This window comes from Prunus avium, chromosome 1, assembly GCF_965620075.1.
Source record: "Prunus avium chromosome 1, drPruAviu1.hap1.1, whole genome shotgun sequence".
In the NCBI taxonomy this organism is placed as follows: domain Eukaryota; kingdom Viridiplantae; phylum Streptophyta; class Magnoliopsida; order Rosales; family Rosaceae; genus Prunus; species Prunus avium.
In genome coordinates, this window is record NC_142284.1 from 6,772,681 (window position 1) to 6,792,980 (window position 20,300).

Consider the following 20,300-nt stretch of genomic DNA (forward strand, 5'->3'; position numbering starts at 1 on the left):
GCTCTTTCTTTGAATTTTCAAACGCATAATTTTAACCGCTTGAGTTGCAAAATTTCTTGTAAAAAAATTCAAAACTTGATGATTATAAGAAAGAAAGAAAAACACCCTACTAGCTTTCAGGTATAATAATATTTCATTTTTCAATATTGAAAGATGTCCCGAGATCGAATCAGTTGTCCTCTCCCTCTCTCTTATGTCCAGCCTGAGTACAGCATACCTATGGTTAACATAATATCATTAAAAATACAGAATAAGGAGGTGGAGGTGAATCTGGTGAAATCCAAGGGGAATGGTCGACGCCTGATTTTATAAGCAGCACATCTTTCGTATGGTATTATTATTCAAAGTGTGTCGTATTATTATTATTCATGATTTTCAGGGCTTTGACTGTATCAATTTTTCATGTGAGCCAAATCGCACGTTATTTGTTATTATAAATTATATTATAAAGTTTTTATGTTTATATTACATCTGGCTTTTGACTTTTTTGTTTAATATTTTAATCTACATAAGACCCTTGGACCTTGGATCTTCGATCTGATAGTCCACGAGAGCATATTTATGAAAAAAAGAAAAAAGAAAAAGGGTTTTTCGACTGAGAATTGTTGTCATTACCATAATGTAGTTTATCATACAAGCATTTTTAATGAAGAAGAAGAAGAAGAAAAAAGTTGCATCATGTTGAATATATATTTTTGGAAGTATCGATAATCATCTTGTATAAATTATGTGTACTTTGAAACTAATAGTATATACTAGATGTATGGTAGGCAAACTTTTACGTTATTTATATACATCATATAGAGGTATATATCTTTGGACTTATTTGACTACAAGGGCATAAATTTGTTGTAGTTTGACCGAAGAAAAAAAACTTGATAAAATACCCTAATGTCTCTTTCTTATTATCAAAGGGGAGGGAAGAAAAATACCCTAAATAGTCTAATTAAAGATAATAAATAGGATTAACTACATTTTACTCCTTTCAAGTTTAGGGTCATTATTGAAATGGGTCCCGAGGTTTCAATTGCATCAATATGAGAACCCAACATTTTTAAATATGACCAAATTACGCACTCTGTCAATTTCACCGTTTGATTTTCTGTTAAATTGATGACGTGACAAGTAGGATAGTCCCTTTTATGCTGATGTGTAAAGAAAATAATAAATAAAATGGCAATTGCGTGCGTAATTTGAAGATAATTTTACAAAAAATCAAACAGTGAAGTTGATGGAGTGCATAATGTGGCCATATTTAAAAACGTTGGGGTTTCATATTTGATGAAATTGAAACCTCAAAGCCCATTTTAATAATAACCCTAACCTGCAGGGAGTAACTAATACTAATGCTAATAAGATGAGGACTAACTAATACTAATGCTTAATCAAAAGATACTAAATTTATCATATATAAGATTTTGCATAGCAACAAGCAAGTGGTATAAATGCTTTCAAAACTAGGTGTGGCAAATTTGTGTTATCGATTGTGTTTGTGTCATGTCATTTTATGTTAGGGCCAGTTTAGCATTGCTGTGCTATGAAAATAATCGCTGTCAGATTTGCTGTGAGGGAAAGCAGTTTGGCGTTTGGTAAACTTTTTGTTAAAAGTGTTGTTGGTACGGATTCACGTATAATCAAAAAATGAATGCCCCATAATCATTAAACTCAATGCCTCTTCAAAATTGATTCCTATATAATCAGAAAATGAAAGCACCTTATTAGCTGCTTTCCCTAATAGCTTTCTCTCATAGCAATTTTTAATAATAAGAGCCAGTTTGGCATTGCTGTGTTGTGAAAATAATCGATGTTAGACTTTCTGTGAGAGAAATCAGCTGTGAGAGAAAGCAATTTGGCGTTTGGTAAACTTTTTGTTAAGAGTGTTGTTGGTACTAATTCCCACATAATCATAAAATGATTCCCGCATAATCATTAAACTTAGCGCCTCTTCGAAACTGATTCCTGTATAATCAGAAAATGAAAGCACCTCATTAGCTGCTTTCCCTTATAGCTTTCTCTCACATCAATTTTTAATAATAAGTGATTTTCTCATAATTTACCAAACGGGCTGAGCTTCTAAAATTTTTTTAAAAATCACTTATTACCCCAAATAAGCAATGCCAAACTAGCACTAAGTGATTTTCTCATAGTTTACCAAACGGGTTGGGCTTTCCAAATTTTTTTTAAAATCACTTATTACTCCAAATACGCAATACCAAACGGGCACTTAGTGTCAAAAACTAATTAATTTTAATTCAACTTATTTATGTATTGTACCAAATGACTCATTACTAATCAGAAAATAAGAAAACTTGATTGAAGTATATATTGACTTAATGAGCCATCATTTTTAGCCTAAATCGTATTTTGCACTAAAATCGATTTTTCATAATTTGATTTGGTTGGAATTTGATTTTCTAGTATTTTTATTTGAATCTAAATGGGGGTTACTTCCTTATTTACATTGTAAACTTAAGTAAATGGAGTAATATAAAAATAAATAAAAGTAAAATGGCAAAAACATTTACTTAAATGTTGAAAATGAAAATAAGGTAATCTGTACACTGCCACTGACTAGGCTAATATTGAAAATAAGTTAAATATATAGGTTTTATATTTTTTTCTTAAAAAACCACACTGGGCTACAGCCCACTGTAGCCCTTGGTGTGGTTCTGCCCTTGTGCTCTGGTGTTTGCACCACCACCTTCCACTCTCTTGATTTTGGTCTTTAGGGATATACCATGGTTTGAATGGTTGTTGTTTTCTCTATGGTACAGAGGTGGATTCGGCCTCCACGAAGATTGTGAGTCTTGGATGGATGTTCTTGTCTGGATGTACTTTTGTGCTTTGGGGAAATTTGTTCCTTGGCGGCAAATTAGTGGGTCTCTTTGTGCAGCTGTGCTGATTTTGCAAGGAAAGTGTATCTCCTCTTTTTTGGCTATGTTGGTGCAGTCCCTGTTCTCTGTGGCGATGGCTTTGTTTGCTTTTGTTTTGACTTTGTGACAGGGAAGATTCATTTTGCTAGACTGTAATGGTTTTTAGTTTGAACTCACATATGCTTGTTGTTCTTTGTTCCTATGTATTGGCATTTTCGGCTCTTGTAATCTTTGTTTTTTTTCCTCCCCATAACTTTGGGGCATGAATTAACCAAGATTGAAAAAAAAAAAAATAGTGAATAATAAAAACCAATGAATTATTAGCTCAATATTTTGGGCCCAACCCCCAGCCAATTATTTGGCAAATTGCCATAACTGCAACTTAATAGTGATAGGTAGAGCCATGGTCCCCGCAGCTTGCGCGCCTACCTACCCAGCCACGAACAACAACATTCAAAACCTCAATAATACAAACCTTCGATGCACTGCTTCTCTAGAGGTTAAAACGCTAAAAAAGCTTAAAATTTATTACATCATAAACACTCCAAAGTGCTTCAAACCCTTTGATTTTTAATAACGGTTTTGACACCATTCTAATAGAAGCATTTTTAGGCCAATGAAGTATAGCTTAGTTGGTTGAACTCTTCAACCTTCACAAATGCGGACATAGATTCGAAACCCCTAGACACCCAATGAATATTTGTGTAAACCCATCCCCCAATTGCTTGTATTTATAAATAAATAAATAAAAAGATTTCTAGAATTTCCTACAGAAATTCTTCCAAATGAACATTTATTAAGCTATTTTGAAATTTAACTTAATAATGCAAGGGACTTGTAACTCAAGTGGTTAAAAATATTTACCCATTCGCCCAAAGTCTTAAGTTTAATTTCCTCATCCTCCAATATTGCTAGTATTAAAGTAATAAAAAAAAAACTTGAGAACAAGTTAGAAGTTGCAGGCTACAAATCCAACCCTCAACCAGATTAACGGATATTAAAAGCGTGTGTGAGTTTCTCTCTTTAAACCCCACAAAAGGCCAAACTTTGCCAAACTTTGCCTATCAGGCGCATTTTTGGATATTTATACCCATATGCTTTTTTTTTTGAAAAAAATTATAAGAATTATAAATTTATTTTTAGAAGGGAATGGAATTTAATGGTTTTGGTTCATGCATGCTTTTAAACCGAGGGATTCTTGTGAATGGGATGCCCTCCACGTATTGGAGCAGAGCCGACTTTTGGGTCTCTTTCAATGAGCTCCATCCTGGAATTTGATTGCCCTGCAAAATATCGCTCAGATCCTGTAAAAAGTCTGTCACGAGTCGTGTTAGATTTAGATACCCAGTTCTATTTTCCGGATTCGTCACACCATGCCGGCATATTATATAATGTTGTTGTTACGCACAGGGATTAAGAAAATGCTAATCCTAACTTGAAAGAATTAATCAATCGTAACTCAAATAATTTAATATAAACCCGACCTGTTCAAATTATGTAAAAACTTGAAAAAATACCATCTATCTATTTGTAAAATTTCCCCTTTCTACGTTAAAAAGAAGTTCACTCAGTCAAATGCTAGTAAAACTAAGAACCAAATCCTGATTCCTCAATGGTGGAGCTACCTGCTTGTCTTCAGGGGGCCAATACTTATAGCCTATCAAAACTTTCAACATTACTATATATTTATTTATTTAAAAACCGAACAGAGCCACCTAAACGGTATGAGATCAGGATCACCTCAAGCTTGCATGTGCCTCCACTTTTACAAGTTCTATAATCAACGGGATCTAGTTTAGTGAAAAATGACATTGACTTACAGACCAATGGTCTTATGTTCAAATTCCCATAGCATCTTAGTAGTGTGTGTGTGAGAAACTACCCTCACCTTGTAGTTTATACTACAACTTGTATTTTTTTATTTAAAAATCAATATAAATATTATACCAAAAAATAAGAACTACAAAGAATAATTTATTTTTTCAATGCAAAACATTAATTAAAGTTATTGAAAACATATTTATCGTTGCACAATTGAATATTTATATATGTCAACGAGGGTTGGTTGAGTTGGTAAGAATCGTTCTCTTCGATATCAAGGTCTAGGTTCAAGTACCGCTGTCGACAATCCCTCTTAGTGGGTAATTTGTAAAAACCAAAAATTGGGCTAAGATCCCATCTGTAAGTCCTCAAAGAGACCTTAGTATGCCCTGACTTTGGGATGGGGTAGACTCCCCTCCCCTTATAACATGTTTTCTTTCCCAAAAACACGCACAATACAAACGAGGGCATCTACTACTATTTTCTAATTAATACGTATTCCCCACTGAGAAAAAGACAGGATAGAGCATGTTGTTTTAGAAAGAGCAACGCCTAAAGCATAATCATTGTTGTTGAAAATTCCTCCACTCATTTTAGTTTATGATTATTTCAGGAATGTTATCGACCTTTCTTCTTTCCTTTTACTTTTATTTATTTAGGGGTTGGTTTTTTTTTTGGGGTCGTTGTTTGGTTCGCTGAATCAACTTGGTAGGAATGAAAATAAGGAAATAGACTTTCTATTATTTCCATGTTTGGTTTATGAAGTATTAGGAATGAAAATTTGTTGAGTTTTCCAATAATATCCTTTATTTTTATATTCAAACTTATTAATTAAAATTGGTATTTGAAAATTAAAATAGAGGTAATTTAATCTAAAAAGGGCATTAAATGTTTTTCTAAGTGGAGGGAAAAAAATTCCAAAGAGAGCCAATGGTACTTGAGTGCTAGAGTGCGTTAATGGGTGTGAATACACGTGACATAGAGTGAATGAGAAATACAAGAGGGAATGTAGCTAGCATTTTCCGTATTTGTTTTTACCATGGAAGGAAGGAAGGAAGGGAGGAAGGAAAGAAGGGGAAAGAGAGGGTGTTATTATTGGAGTGCTGATTAACCATGGTTAAGCCCAAAATATGTTCGTGTTAGGTGGGTTTGACCAGTCTGGTTTGGTAGGCGTTTGGTTCAGTCACACCCTCACACGCACACCCCATTTCATCTTCCCCCAACACACTTATAAGCCCTCCTTCCCTCGCTCCCTCCCTTCATAAAACTTCTCTCTCTCTCTCTCTATCTCTCCCTCTCTCTCTTCAACTACCCCAACCACCACACCACGCATTTCCCTCTCGAATTCTCCCCACTACAGTCTCTACAGTTCCTACGGTGACTCTTCGGCCACGGGAATCCGGCTACTCTCCCCTACACGCTATCATTTCCCGCCACCGGATTCCGGGACACACCGCTGCCTCCTTGGAACCACCACCTTCTGTGCTCAGATGGATTCCTCGTCCAGCTCCATGAAAATCTCGCCATTGGATCTGATGGCGGCGATCATCAAGGGCAAAATGGACCCCTCCAACGCCTCCGCAGACTTCTCCGGCGCCCAGGTCACCTCCGTCATGCTCGAGAACCGCGAGTTCGTCATGATCTTGACCACCTCCATTGCCGTCCTAATCGGCTGCGTCGTCGTGTTGATTTGGCGGCGATCGTCGGCCCCTCCGAAGCCGCGAGTCATTCAGGCTCCCGCGCCCTTGATCGTGAAGCCTGAGCCGGAGGTCGACGACGGGACCAAGAAGGTCACCATCTTCTTCGGCACCCAGACCGGTACCGCCGAAGGCTTCGCGAAGGTCTGGTTTTACATCAGAACACTTCAATTTCAATCAATATCTTTGCTTTGTTAGCTCGTTTCATGGCTTGGTTTTACTTGTTGGATGTTGGTGTTTCTTTTTGTCTCAACGTTTTGTTTGATTCAAAATGCAGGCTTTGGCCGAGGAAGGAAAAGCTCGATACGAGAAGGTCACATTCAAAGTTGTTGATTTGGTATGCTTGCTTTTCATTTTAGTTTATGGTTTTTTTTTTTTTTGCTATGTTGCAATTGGTTTATTTATTTAAATATATTTGGGATGATGAAATTGGATGGTGTTGTTTACATGGTAGGACGATTATGCTGCTGATGACGAAGCATATGAGGAGAAATTAAAGAAGGAGAGCTTGGCATTTTTCTTCTTGGCCACGTAAGTTTAAAATTCAACTAGAAACTTTTTATTGAAAAAAGTTGATTGATTTATTGATTTTTTTAATTTTTTGGTTTCATAAATAACATGTTTGTTTGGTGGTGGATGCAGATATGGTGATGGTGAGCCAACCGATAATGCTGCCAGGTTTTACAAGTGGTTTACGGAGGTAAATTTTATTTTTGGTAATTTCGTTAATATATTTTTTCTGGTATTGTTATTATGGTGCGCTATATTTTAGATAAAAAATTATTATTATTATTATTAATGTGCGAATTGTGATGATGGTTATAGGGGAATGAGAGAGGAGAGTGGCTTCAGAAGCTTCATTACGGGGTGTTCGGCCTTGGAAACAGGCAGTATGAGCATTTCAACAAGGTTTGGAATGAACTTTAGTTTATAAGTAAATTCTATTTTCATGTCACTCTAGCTTTTGGAGCTTGACTTTTACTTATAAATTCTTTGGTTTCCTGTTGGATCGTGTTTGATTTGTATATAATTTTTCCTGTTGTTAATCAGGTTGCTGTGGTTGTCGATGATGTCCTCACTGAGCAGGGTATGCACCATCTTTCTTTTATTTTTTGTTGACTTTTTTCCTTTCTGATGGAAGTCATGTGGGAGTGGGACCTTTTGGATTTTGAGATGATTCACGTCGCCAGGATGTTACTTTAGCTAACAAGAATGTTACCATTTTCAGGTGCGAAGCGACTTGTTCCAGTGGGTCTTGGAGATGATGATCAATGCATTGAGGATGACTTCAGTGCATGGTACTGCAAAGTTTGATAGCCATTTGAGTTAATAGCTTGAGAGCATAACCATTCATCAGTTATTTATTAAATTCTCATACATATCTACATTGACTGATGCTCTTCTAGGCGGGAGTCTGTTTGGCCTGAGTTGGATCAGTTGCTTCGAGATGAGGATGATGCAATGACACCAATTTCTACACCTTACACTGCTGCTGTGTTGGAGTATCGAGTTGTAATTGAAGATTCTGCAGATGCATCAGTAGAGAATAAGAGCTGGAATAATGCAAATGGTCATGCTGTCATTGATGCTCAACATCCATGCAGGTGAGGGAAAAAAAAACTTTTTAAGGTTCGAAGATTGCAGCTTGTTCTGTACTTTTCCCGTAAATGTTATTTGACATTTCTTTTTGCTGCATGAAGAGCTAATGTGGCTGTGAGAAAGGAACTTCATACTCCTGCATCTGACCGTTCTTGCACCCATCTCGAATTTGATATTGCTGGCACTGGACTTACGTAAGTTGCTTTGCCGTGGAAACTGTTTTCATCGTCTTCTGAGAATGGAAGCTATCATACGTTTTAAAAGAAAGTGGGAAGTAAAATGCCCACATGGTGCTTAATACATTCTTGTCTCTTTTCTCTTTCACAGATATGAGACTGGGGATCATGTTGGTGTCTACTGTGAGAATCTTCCTGAAATTGTGGAAGAGGCGCTAAGCTTGTTAGGCTTGTCGCCAGAAACATATTTCTCGATACACACTGATAAGGAGGATGGCACACCACTTAGTGGAAGCTCCTTGGCACCTCCTTTCCCACCGTGCACACTAAGAACAGCACTAACTCGATATGCTGATCTTTTAAGTTCTCCGAAAAAGGTTTGCTTTTACCCCCAATTATTTCCTTTTTAGTGTTGGTTGGTTCACAGTTTTTCTGATGAAAACTTGTGCGACTTTGGGTCCTTGGTTTTTTTCCAGTCTTCCTTACTCGCTTTAGCCGCTCATGCATCAGACCCAACTGAAGCAGACCGATTAAGACATCTTGCATCACCTGCTGGAAAGGTAGTAAAATCTATACTAAGTACCTTATGTTAATATTACTTCACTAATATCTTATTCTTAGATGTTTGTCAGTGTGTTGACTTTTTCTTGTAAATTTGTGCAGGATGAATATGCACAATGGGTGGTTGCGAGTCAGAGAAGCCTTCTTGAGGTCATGGCTGAATATCCATCAGCCAAGCCCCCACTTGGTGTCTTCTTTGCCTCAGTTGCCCCACGATTGCAGCCTAGATACTATTCAATCTCGTCATCCCCAAGGTAAATTATTCTTTCTTTTTCCTTAAACTGGAAATTGAGTTCATAAATCATAAGAGTTTTACTAGGCAAATGCTATAAGATATAGAGTGGCCTTTTTTATCTCTCTTTCTGTAGTTATATTATTGTCTTATGTCCTATTTAACGTATTTGTGACCACTGACCATGTACTTTTTACAAATATATTCAACAGGATGGCGTCTTCTAGAATTCATGTAACCTGTGCATTAGTTTATGAGAAGACACCAACAGGAAGGATTCACAAAGGAGTGTGTTCAACCTGGATGAAGGTAATTTACATGTTCTCTTTTTGCAATCTTGTTGGTCAAGAAGAGCATAACAATTTGTTTACTGAGACATCTCGTGCTAAAAAATAGTGAATGGAGTTTTCCTGTCATACTGATTTTAAATATCAGCACAATTTTATAGTGAATGGAGCTTTCTTATGTTTCTTATAATTTTGAACCGATGTAATTTCTTTTTTTCTTTAATCCCTTTGCAGAATTCTGTGCCTTTGGAGAAGAGCGATGATTCTAGTTGGGCACCCATTTTTGTTCGGCAATCAAACTTCAGACTTCCTACTGACACTAAATTACCCATTATCATGATTGGTCCTGGGACTGGATTGGCTCCTTTCAGGGGTTTCCTGCAGGTATTTATTGGATGATTTGATTTTCATTCATTTTGCACACTCTTTATAAGTCTCAATATCCTAGAAGACTATAAGTAACTATGGATTTACTCTTTCAGGAAAGGTTAGCTCTTATAGAAGCTGGAGCTGAACTGGGACCCTCCACATTGTTCTTCGGATGTAGAAATAGTAAAACGGTAAGTGTGCCCTAGAAAAAATCTATTATGGTTGTGGTGTGTGACTGTTGGTGCATGCTGTGTTGCTTTGCTTGTGTAATGTAATTGTGGTATTTGATAATTGATATACTCATAACATTGCAGGATTACATTTATGAAGATGAGCTGAACAACTTCTTAGAAACTGGTGCACTTTCTGAGCTAGTGGTTGCATTCTCACGCCAGGGACCCACCAAGGAATATGTGCAGCATAAAATGACACAGAAGGTTTGGTGCCTTCTCTCATCGACTACCGACCTTCAGTCCTGACATTATTTTTGGTTAATTTGAGAAATTAACGACATGTTTTTGTTTGTGTTCAGGCCTCAGACATCTGGAACATGCTATCTCAGGGAGCTTATATTTATGTTTGTGGTGATGCTAAGGGCATGGCCAGGGATGTCCACCGGACTCTTCACACAATAGTGCAGGAGCAGGTATGTGAATAAGCGTGGATATTAGAGTTACTAGTTTGATAAATGTGGTTGAAATTGTCACCTACCAGTTATGAAGGTCACATAAAAACATAAAACCTTGTGGTTACAAAGAAAAAATAAGATAGAAAAGATAAAAATGAAATCTGTGGATGCAGGACTGCTATTTCATGCAATGCCTGGAACTCTTTAACTTGGCAGGATTGTAATTTCACTAGTGCGGTGAAATCTGCTGGATCATGTAAAACTAAAGTTGGGTGATTTTGAATTTCAGGGATCTCTGGACAGCTCCAAAGCCGAGAGCATGGTGAAAAATCTGCAAATGAGTGGCAGGTATCTGCGTGATGTGTGGTAATAGTTTCTCTATGAAGCCTTCCACCTTGAGAGAGAAGGGAAGTTACAGCTATATCCCTATAAAATATTTATGTGCCGAGGCTAAGTTCGGGTTAAACAATGCTCGTTTCGGATGCCTCAGAAGGAAAATTGCTGGTGTTGTGATAATAGCATTCGGTTCTGCGATTCTTTTTACCCTACCCATATGAAGGATTTTTTGGTTCGTGTAATTTATATATATACATATTATATATATAATAATTAGGAATTAGTTTATGAGCTCTTAATTTTCCTTGTAATGTATGAACCTACAAGAAGGTTCAAATGACAGACAAATGTGGTTTCTTTCCCATCTCTAATTGTGCTAGATGGATCAATGTAGTTGAAGTTTGGTATCCCAAGTACCTTGTTTCAATCTCCTTTATTCAGCTGCTACTGCCGCTACAAGGTTGTCAAATTAACCCCACGATTGGTTGGGGACAAATATGGACAATAGATATGGAAATGTAGACTGCTGTGAAAAAGGAGAAAAAAAACTAGGCCCTTATAATTTAAAAACTCTGGACAATAACCCACCAATAATACAATGTTTAAGTAAAATCCAATTTTAAATTATTATAAAATTTGTCCATATAGGTTGATTTATTTACAAATCATGCCACTAGATCTTTATTTGGTTGCTAACCGTTTTCCAATCACCTAATTAAGGCAAATGAATAATACCTCACTGCACATTTATGTTTTCACTCTCATAAATAAGGGGCTACAATCAAATTACTTCAAATATTCCCTCCTAACCTCCTATAGCTTAAATAAATGAATTTTATTATAACTAATATCCTACAGTATAATATATATTCTAATAGGTACAATACTCATAGAAAAAATGTGTTGGTTTTAATATACCTACAATATAGCCACACTGGGTACATAATAGTCAATGTACTTATAAAAGTTGGGCAGGTAAATTATTTTCACAATATACCTATAAATGTGTTGACTTTAATATACCTACAATATACCCATAATAGGTAAATTACAAGTTATATTATTGCATAATAGTCAATTATTAGGTAAATTATATTCAAAATGCATTTATAAAAGTTGGTATTATCCTAACCTAAACCCTATTATTTGAATAATAATTAAATTCATACTAAGTACATTATTTTTCGTAAAAAGAAGTAATAGGTACGCTATTTTTTCAACATTAAAATGTATGTATGCTATTATATTTATAAAACAATAATATAATAGATAATTAATCACGTATACTTCATAAATAAATTTAAAAATATTTTTTTTATTAAATAATCTAAATTTATTGTTAAATTTTAAAAAAGTTTCCAAATTAATTTATACATCCATTTGGAGATCTTTCCAAATTCAACATGTGTCATTAGTTACAATCCAATTAAAACTTGTTTCTATATTGGTTTCTACATTAATATACAAAATGCAATAATGGTTTAGTTGGGGGTATTTTAGGAGTAAAAAAAATACAATAAATTCGATTTTGCGCTTGATTAGGTAACTTGACGAGTTGGATCTCAATCATCGGGTTTTATTTAGAACAAATAGGATTTTATTCAGACAAAAATAAAATAGATGGGTTGTAGTTGAGGAAAAATGACTTTCAAGGGGTGAAGCTAAATTTACTATAAAAAAAACAACCAACTTTAATCTAGATAGTTTAGTAAATAGTTTCAATGGGAATTCAGATTCTTACTCAATCCAATACCTCTTTAATTAAATTCATCCTCACGCGATTACTGATTAGTAAAAATGCTTATAATTGTGTCTATTTATCCTCAATTCATCCAAATCCGATTACAGATTAGTAAATATACCATTATAATTGTGTCTATTTGAACTAAAAACAATTTGGGGTGAAAGATTCAAACTTGAAACATCTTCCCAAGTACTAACCGAAATTGAAAAGTATAAATTAGTAAAGTTTCTTTTCAACCTAACTCGAAACTTACATGGAATTAAAACGTTGAGTAATTAACAAGAATTCATAAGCGCCACCATATATAAACAAAGTCAAATTATTTTAAAACACGACTAACCAAATTGACATAGTCACATAGGCCAAGCAAAGCTTGAACATATCAATAGATAGGTTTGGTAAGAAATAAGAAGTTGCCCCAGACAATAAATAAATAAATAAATAAATGAGAACTCAGTGTTAAAGTTATAGTTATCAAATTAACGAGCTATTGATTTAATGATACTTCTCTTTTCAAATAAACGCAACAAATACATAACGAGATTTTAGTTTAGTTAATAAGTACCACTGACAATCAACGATCTCAAATTTTCTAACTTAAATAATATATCTCAGAACTTAAAGAAAAAAACAAATCTCAGATAGCTGCTGATGCATTATAATTTATACTTCCACACAATCTGCCAACGTCTAAGAAATGATCTCGTTATATTAAAAAACAATTTGATCTCAATAATTGGCTTGCTTCGGCTTTGTCATCTTCTTTCAGATCAAGTTATTTCCAAGTAAACGAACTTTAAAGTCTATTTCGGCCAAAATTAAAAAAAAAAACTGTAAACTTCTCTACGTCAAAATGAGCTGTCCAAATCTTTAACTATAATAAAAAATGAATGCAATACCTAAAATGCAGGAAGTTTGGACAAATTACTTAATGAGCATATGATTCAGACTAATTGGCTCTTGGATTATTGGTATTTGTCTCCAATTAATTGGAGTAGGTCTCAGGTTTGACTCACATGAATAATGATGATCATATATATTTGCGACGAGTTTGATAAATTGTGGTGTAACTTTGTTATTGATGTATTGACATATTATAGAAGTATATTGTAATATCCTATTATTGTTTGTATAAAAAAAAGCATAAAATTCAGGTTGCCAAAATTGCTAATTATAAAAAAAGAAAAGTTTAGCAATTTGAACAACTCAAGCAACTAAATAAAAGCAAACCCTGGCCCAGATGTGGGGTTGACAGTTTGCCACCCTTGCTTATTTCAAATAAGAACATAAATTGAAGGGGGTTAGGTAAGCAAGAATTTCAACCACACAGTACTTCACCTTTTAGTCTTTACCTGCAAGGAAGAGTATATCTTACCACCACCAAAAGAAAAAAAAAATCAGCAAATTCAGGTACGACATAAGTAGTGACGCTTATCAATTGTCATTTTTACGTGGACAATGTACATGAGGTTATCTTTGCATTGCAGTTAGCTTTAGCATAAGTTTCAAGGTGACAGGGTGGTACATGTTTGATTTATACGGGTGCATGAGTGATTGTTAGCTGTTGACGGATATCGATGGGTTGTGAGGCCGATCTTTCATTAACAGCTTACAACCACTCATAAACCGGGAATCATTTCTCTGATAGAAATTGGAGCAGAGAGTGGACGTAGATTGTGACATTTTATTTTTCTCATGTTTGTTTGGGTCCTCAGTCTGACGTTTCAATGAGATCAACCTGTAATTTTTCGCGGTTGAGAACTCAAGGACATTCAATCGTGAGCACCAACGTCAAGCAACACTAAATACAATAGGAAGGGCAGGTGTGTGAAACTCTTGAGTTTTGAGGCAAGTTGAAGTGATGGATGAAGTGATTAAAGTGTTTGGTGTAAAAGGGGCTGGCCGACGTGTATGCAAGTCCCACACACATGAACAACTAAATACTGCCCATACATAGAAACCAACTAAATACTTCCCATTCATCCAATTCATGACTACAAAAAAACTGTCGAAACTAAAATTATGGGGCTCCATTTGGTCCACAGAAAAGATTTGAGGGGAAATGAATCTCCGTTTCTTTTTTTATGGAATGAGAAAAAGAAGATTTATTTCCCACCTATGTTTCTTTTCTCATATTTGGTTTGTGCAAGAATAGGAAACCTTTGATGATGATTTGTTAAGAGTTCCTAAAACTAGTATAGTCTTTGTCATTTAGTTTTTGTTTGTTTAGGGATTAATCCCCCCATTTCAAAAAATAAAAATAAAAATAAAAAGAAATAGAAACAAACTTTATTTAGTTTTCCAATTATACCCATAAATTATCAATGCAAAGTAAACTACGGTCGGATAACATTGTCATTCTAAATTGTTAATGTAGACATATATACATTTTTTTTAAACATACATACAGGCCCTTCATAAAGGGGATCCCATTTCATTGTTTGTTTATTGAATTTTGCTCGTGTCATGGATTTGAGCGGATTAGCGAAAAAGCGATTGAGAATTTATGCTTGATCTACATTATGAGCAAAATGATGATTATTATCGCTTTCTTTCTTGCCTTCTCTAATCCAGAAGAATTGGATTTGCATTTGCATCAGTTCTGTTACCATAATGGTGGCCAAGGTTTGAACAGGAACGAAGTACTCACAAAAAGTACCATTAGAGTAGAAGCTAAATGAATCGCATATAGTAAGCTACAACAGAAATCAAATATTTATGAGAGAGAAAATTGTATGCAAAAAATCCAGAAAAATCTCACAAATCCAGGATTCTTAGACATGCTCTAGATTGCAGGCTACATGGGTTAGTTAGGCGGTCTCTAGTGCATACAATTGTAAAATTTTTGTATTAAAATAAGTTCATACATACAGTTAACAAAACGAGAAATGAAGATCCTGCAAAACTTCGTCACATCTCCAAAATAAAGAGTAAATTATGCCGTCTACAGAAATGCTACAATGAACATCCAAATGATGAAATGCTTCAATTTTGGTGCAGTGAATAACTAAAAAGGTTCCATTTCAAATCATATGGTTTTGTAACATGAAAACGGAATGATTCTTGTACAGCGACGAACTGGAGCTCATTTAAGTTTAGAAAACCTTTTGTCAGCTAGGGCCCTTTTAAATGACACGGACATGTCAATTGAACATCCAACGACATCTACCTCTACACATAATACAAATACATCCTAACCACTCCAGGTTAAAATAAAAAAGCAACAAAAGTAGAGAAAAAACTGATTACTGAACTTCTGTTTTGTTCAAGAGTTTCTAGTACTTGCGTTTCGTTCCGTCCTTTAGCAAGACTACTGCTCCAAAGTCCACATCTCAGTCCTGTAACTGTTCAGCTTCTTCAATTTCTTCATCCTCTGGCACCCCACGAAGATAGAGAACATTGTTGCATCTGCAGAGGGAAAGATGAAAAGACTTTTAACTCATTGGAAAACGAATTATGTGGAAGGTTGATGTAAAAATATCCATAGCTTCAGGGAGGAAACAGGTTGTATTGACTAGAGGAAAATTTAGAACTTGAATAATCTACTATGTTCAACTGCATGGTAGTTTGTTACCAAACTCACTAAAATTCCATCTGGTAAAAAGGGAGATTAGAATTCTTCCATAAGACACAATATATTAATTTGAATATTACATCCTTCAAGGAGTTGTTCTTATGTATCCTATATTTAGTTCATTTGTAGCTATACATTACACAGCCATATATCACAGGCTAAAAAGAAAAATACAAGGCATGCAAAATGCAAGAGCAACAAGGAATTGACTAATAGCATTTCAACATCCATAAATTTTAGGCTTCTATAGTACAGACCGTAAGAGTTGCGCCTCCCACATATTACCGTTTTAGCAGAAGAAAATGCTACACACTCTTGCACCTTTTGAGGGCTGATTAACTCCGATGAATATCTATGGTCCTCAACCTTCCTTACTCTTATTAAATTAACATTGTTCCTTTGCATTATCTCTGTTCATCCTATGGGTTCAACTTTCTTCATCAAGGTTGTTGAGAATTATCTCAATATACCTTTCCTTATCTTGGCTTATATCTCCAATTCACACCTCTAAATTTGACCAGCAGGGTATAAGAAAACAAAGCAAACTTGCTCACAAAGATGACTTCAAAACAGTCCGTATAATATGCAAAGCAGAGGTACACGAGGGGTAAAAATGGCACTGAGCATTAAGTACTATGTTCTAGATAAAGAGGGTTGGAGCGGGGAGAGAGGGAGACTCATATGCCTACTAATACTACCTGTTCAATGCAGACATGAATCACGATAAACTAGACAACCTCTAATGTTGACCACACCGAACAGAAACTTCAAATCCATTTATGTCATATATGGCCTCTATAAATTATACTACTTGAGATATATGCTTTCCCCAGGAAAAAACAAATTTATTCTCGATGGTAAAAACCAGAATAAAATAAACAGTAAGAGAAATACAAGGCACATTCAAACATTAGATTTCTAGGGAAGAACATAGTTAAGAAGGTCAAAGCATTAAACTGAACTCACCTGATCAATATCTCTCCAAGATTCCCAGTGGATTGTCCATCGATATATTCTTCAGTGTTTGCCAACTATGCATAAGATTTCATATTATTAAACATTGCTACCAGCTTCAGATTTCTAGTCTCACATAAAAAGAAAGGGGAAAAAAGAAGCAAAAAGAATACGCATTTAAAATGTGTAAACAAAAAGAGTTGAAATTTAAAGGAGTACCTGCAAGTTCATATAGGAATCTACTGAGACAAGAAAACCTGAAAGGATGCATTATCAAACAGAATTAGAAATAATCAAGCACATGCTAAATAGAGTTAAATTGCATGAGGAAGCGAAGGAAAACTATGCCACAATGATCAAATACTTTTCCAGAAAACGTAAGCAGTATACCTTTGTATTCCATTCCCCATTTAAGTTTCACGATGACAGTCTTTCCAGTCAGATTGTTCAAGAAAGGTTTCGGGTTAACTGGTATTGTCTGCATTTTACAAAACAACAGAAGTATCAAGATCCAGAGCATGACATTATGTTCAACAACTGAATTTAATTATACCAGGGAAAAAAACATATTTTGTACAGCTTAATGTTCAGATTATTAATCAACTACACTAATCAAGTACGGGGCAAGATCCTATTGCAACGATATTCTTGTGCTTTTTTTCCTTTCCCTAGTTCAACATTGTTCTACGCTTGTAAGAAGCGACCATGTTTATAATCTCCCATTAAAAACCAAAACATCATAAAATTAATACAAATACACATACTTCCATGTTTCCCACATACCATTTAGCCAGCAGCTCAAAATCCTGGCAAACCACATGTTATACTAGAAAACCCAAAATTATCCCAGAAAATAAATCTCTAAAGGAGCAATATTTGGTTAAAAATAAACACCTTCCAAAAATCTTGCATTAAGCATCTAAAAACTCTCAAAAGAGATCCTATAATTTTAGAGACTGGACAATTTTGAAACCATTTTGATAAAGACCAGAAAAATATTCACAGTACAACATACATAATAATTTACGAATACGAATATGCGAGGGAGAAGCATATCTACAAAAGAAATTACTCACAGCCATTGGCGAGAGAGAGAGAGAGAGAGAGACGAGAGCTTCAGTGGAGCAGAGGAGAAAGAGGGTTTTAGGGTTTTTACAATTTGAGCTAGGAGTTATTTCTTTCTTTCTAGGAGTTGTTGTGTGGGGCACGTGGGGTTTTTTAAAGGGTAAGCTGGTGAAATGCCCCACAAATTTATACCTAATTTTCAATTGACCCTCCCTATCCTTTTTTTCATTTATAGAAAATCAAGGATATTATTTTTATTTTTTTACGCCAATGTCCCCTTGTCGTTTAAAACCTCCTACTCCCACCCCCCCAACCTCGGAACCCAGAACCCATCCCCCCACACGCATTACCAAGGTCTAAAATATCGATGATATTGGAAATATCGGTAGTCCAAAAATACGGAAATTTCGATGGAATTATCGGGATTTTATCGATATCGATAAAAATTGAATAAAAACCACGAAAAATTGTAAGAAAAACTTGGAAATTTTTATTGAAACTTTGGAGAATGTTTATTTAGTCAATTATCTATTAGTTTATCACAAAAAAATTAGAAGGAAATGCATTGTATGATGGATTTAACTGATTTAAGTTGATTATACAGCGAGCTGGCAAACACTGTGAGTATAGAAAATATGTAGTAATTAATGAAAAAAATTAAACACACCATAATTATTTATATATAATGATTTACTACAATATTTTACACTTTATACATTGAATGGTAAGATACATGAGTGACTTAGTACCACATAGAGTTCCTATGAGGTTTAAATTTTTCACTATCTTCATTATCTCTATGAGTGTATTGTGAAGAGTAGTCATCAAATGATAAATCCTCAAAATAGTTTTGCATGTAATTGTTAACATGCCACCCATATAAATATAAATATTTTAGCATATTATCACAAAAAACATAAGTGATATGATGGTTAAGGTGTTGGAGGAGTAAAATGGGAGGGATTCAAATCCCCTTTATGTTTTTTTTCTCCCATTTTTCCTTTTTTTTTTCCTTTACATCGATATTTTCGATATTTTAGCGATATTACACTGATATTTTGAAAAAATATTGTTGAAGTGTGAGCGAAATTATCAACATCAATATTTTCCAATATTATCGTCGATATTGTCGATATTTATACGATATGTACATGGATATGTTCCGAAATATCCGTGATTCGAAAAAATCAAAATATCCTCGATATTTCGTCAATATTATCGATATTTCATACTATGCGCATAACCCAACCCTCATTCCCCTTCCATCTCCCGCATCATCCTCTCTCTCTCTCCCTAGACCTCCCCCAAGCCCAATGCCACCATACAACCACCCCATCCCCACCCAAGATCCACCCCTAGCCCTTCACCCCTTTCGATTTCTTCTCCACATTCCCTTCCTCCTTGGCAGCAACAGACCCCTGCTCCCATCCCCCACTTGTAGACCCATAACTAAGCCCTTAACCTACCCTGTAAAAAGAGAGAGAGAGAGAGAGAGAGAGAGAGATTTATTTCAAATTTTCAATATTTATTTAATTTTAACATACAAAATGATCATTTTGCCCTCATATTTAATGGCAAATTGGATGAAATATTGAGGATTTAGACGGCAAGGGAGACATGGGCAAAAAAAAAATTCATATCCTTAATTTTCTATGGAAAAAAGGATAAGGGGTCAATTGAAAGTTAGATACAAGTTCTGGGGGCATTTCACCAGTTTACCTTTTTTTAAAACCCAAGGAAATTGGTTGTTTTGGGTAATAGGTTAAAAGAAGGAAAAACAAACTGCGCACTCGTTGTTCAACTTGGCTCTAAACGCTCACTCATCTCGATAGCGCAAGCCGGTGGTAGAGGACGAATCAAACCGCTTGCCTTGTCTCAGAGTTGCGTCGGCCTTTCGAACATGCGATCGTCGTGTCATCGTGGGAAGATGCATAGGTTAGAGTTGTCGGGTGGTGCTGCGTCCACGATGGTGGCGGTGGCAACGGCGCTGATATTGTTGGGAAACATCGTCGTCATGGAAGCTTCAACTTCGCCTTCACCTTTTACTAATCTAAATTAGAACTCAGTTCATGCCTCTATGTGTGTGAATTAGTGATGTTAGAATGAGGGATTTTGTGGATTCTTCTTTGAGGATCTAGTGGGTAGACATAATCAACCTATCAACCCAGAAGCAGCTCCTTATCACTTTCACTTGGTACAACAAAATCTCAAGCCAAGGCAAGAGACAAAGACAATACCTCTTCACCATCCAAATTCAACTTTAAGTCACATTAATTGAAAATTAATTGAAAAATCATAAGGGTACCAAGACATTCCAATCCTACAATTCAATGACTTTCCGTTTGGATGAAGGAATTGAAAATTACATAGAATTCTTAAATGAT

The 20,300-nt window shown here is 35.3% G+C and overlaps 2 protein-coding genes across 3 annotated transcripts; one reads left to right on the forward strand and one right to left on the reverse strand.

The window, feature by feature from the left end:
- The first annotated feature begins 5,922 nt into the window (after window positions 1-5,922).
- ATR2 (P450 reductase 2) lies at window positions 5,923-10,992 on the forward strand. The gene is made up of 18 exons (XM_021954347.2): window positions 5,923-6,535; window positions 6,669-6,728; window positions 6,846-6,922; window positions 7,034-7,091; window positions 7,217-7,300; window positions 7,442-7,478; window positions 7,620-7,689; window positions 7,798-7,995; window positions 8,092-8,184; window positions 8,318-8,543; window positions 8,643-8,726; window positions 8,830-8,981; window positions 9,172-9,268; window positions 9,481-9,630; window positions 9,729-9,806; window positions 9,930-10,052; window positions 10,148-10,261; window positions 10,533-10,992. Exons 1-18 carry the CDS (start codon window positions 6,185-6,187, stop codon window positions 10,611-10,613), a joined length of 2,133 nt encoding a protein of 710 aa, XP_021810039.2. The 5' UTR covers window positions 5,923-6,184; the 3' UTR covers window positions 10,614-10,992.
- A 4,320-nt stretch (window positions 10,993-15,312) lies between these two features.
- LOC110753418 (putative small nuclear ribonucleoprotein F) lies at window positions 15,313-18,089 on the reverse strand. 2 transcript variants are annotated; one of them, XM_021954327.2, is made up of 5 exons: window positions 17,928-18,089; window positions 17,242-17,329; window positions 17,071-17,108; window positions 16,864-16,928; window positions 15,313-15,731 (listed from the first exon to the last, which is right to left on the reverse strand). In XM_021954327.2, the coding sequence occupies exons 1-5, from the start codon at window positions 17,931-17,933 to the stop codon at window positions 15,656-15,658; spliced, it is 273 nt and encodes a 90-aa protein (XP_021810019.1). In that variant the 5' UTR covers window positions 17,934-18,089; the 3' UTR covers window positions 15,313-15,655. The 2 variants fall into 2 exon arrangements, with proteins under 2 accessions (XP_021810019.1, XP_088108744.1); XM_088252618.1 differs by lacking the exon at window positions 17,928-18,089 and having other exon boundaries at window positions 15,425-15,731; window positions 17,242-17,335.
- Between the last annotated feature and the right edge of the window lie 2,211 nt (window positions 18,090-20,300).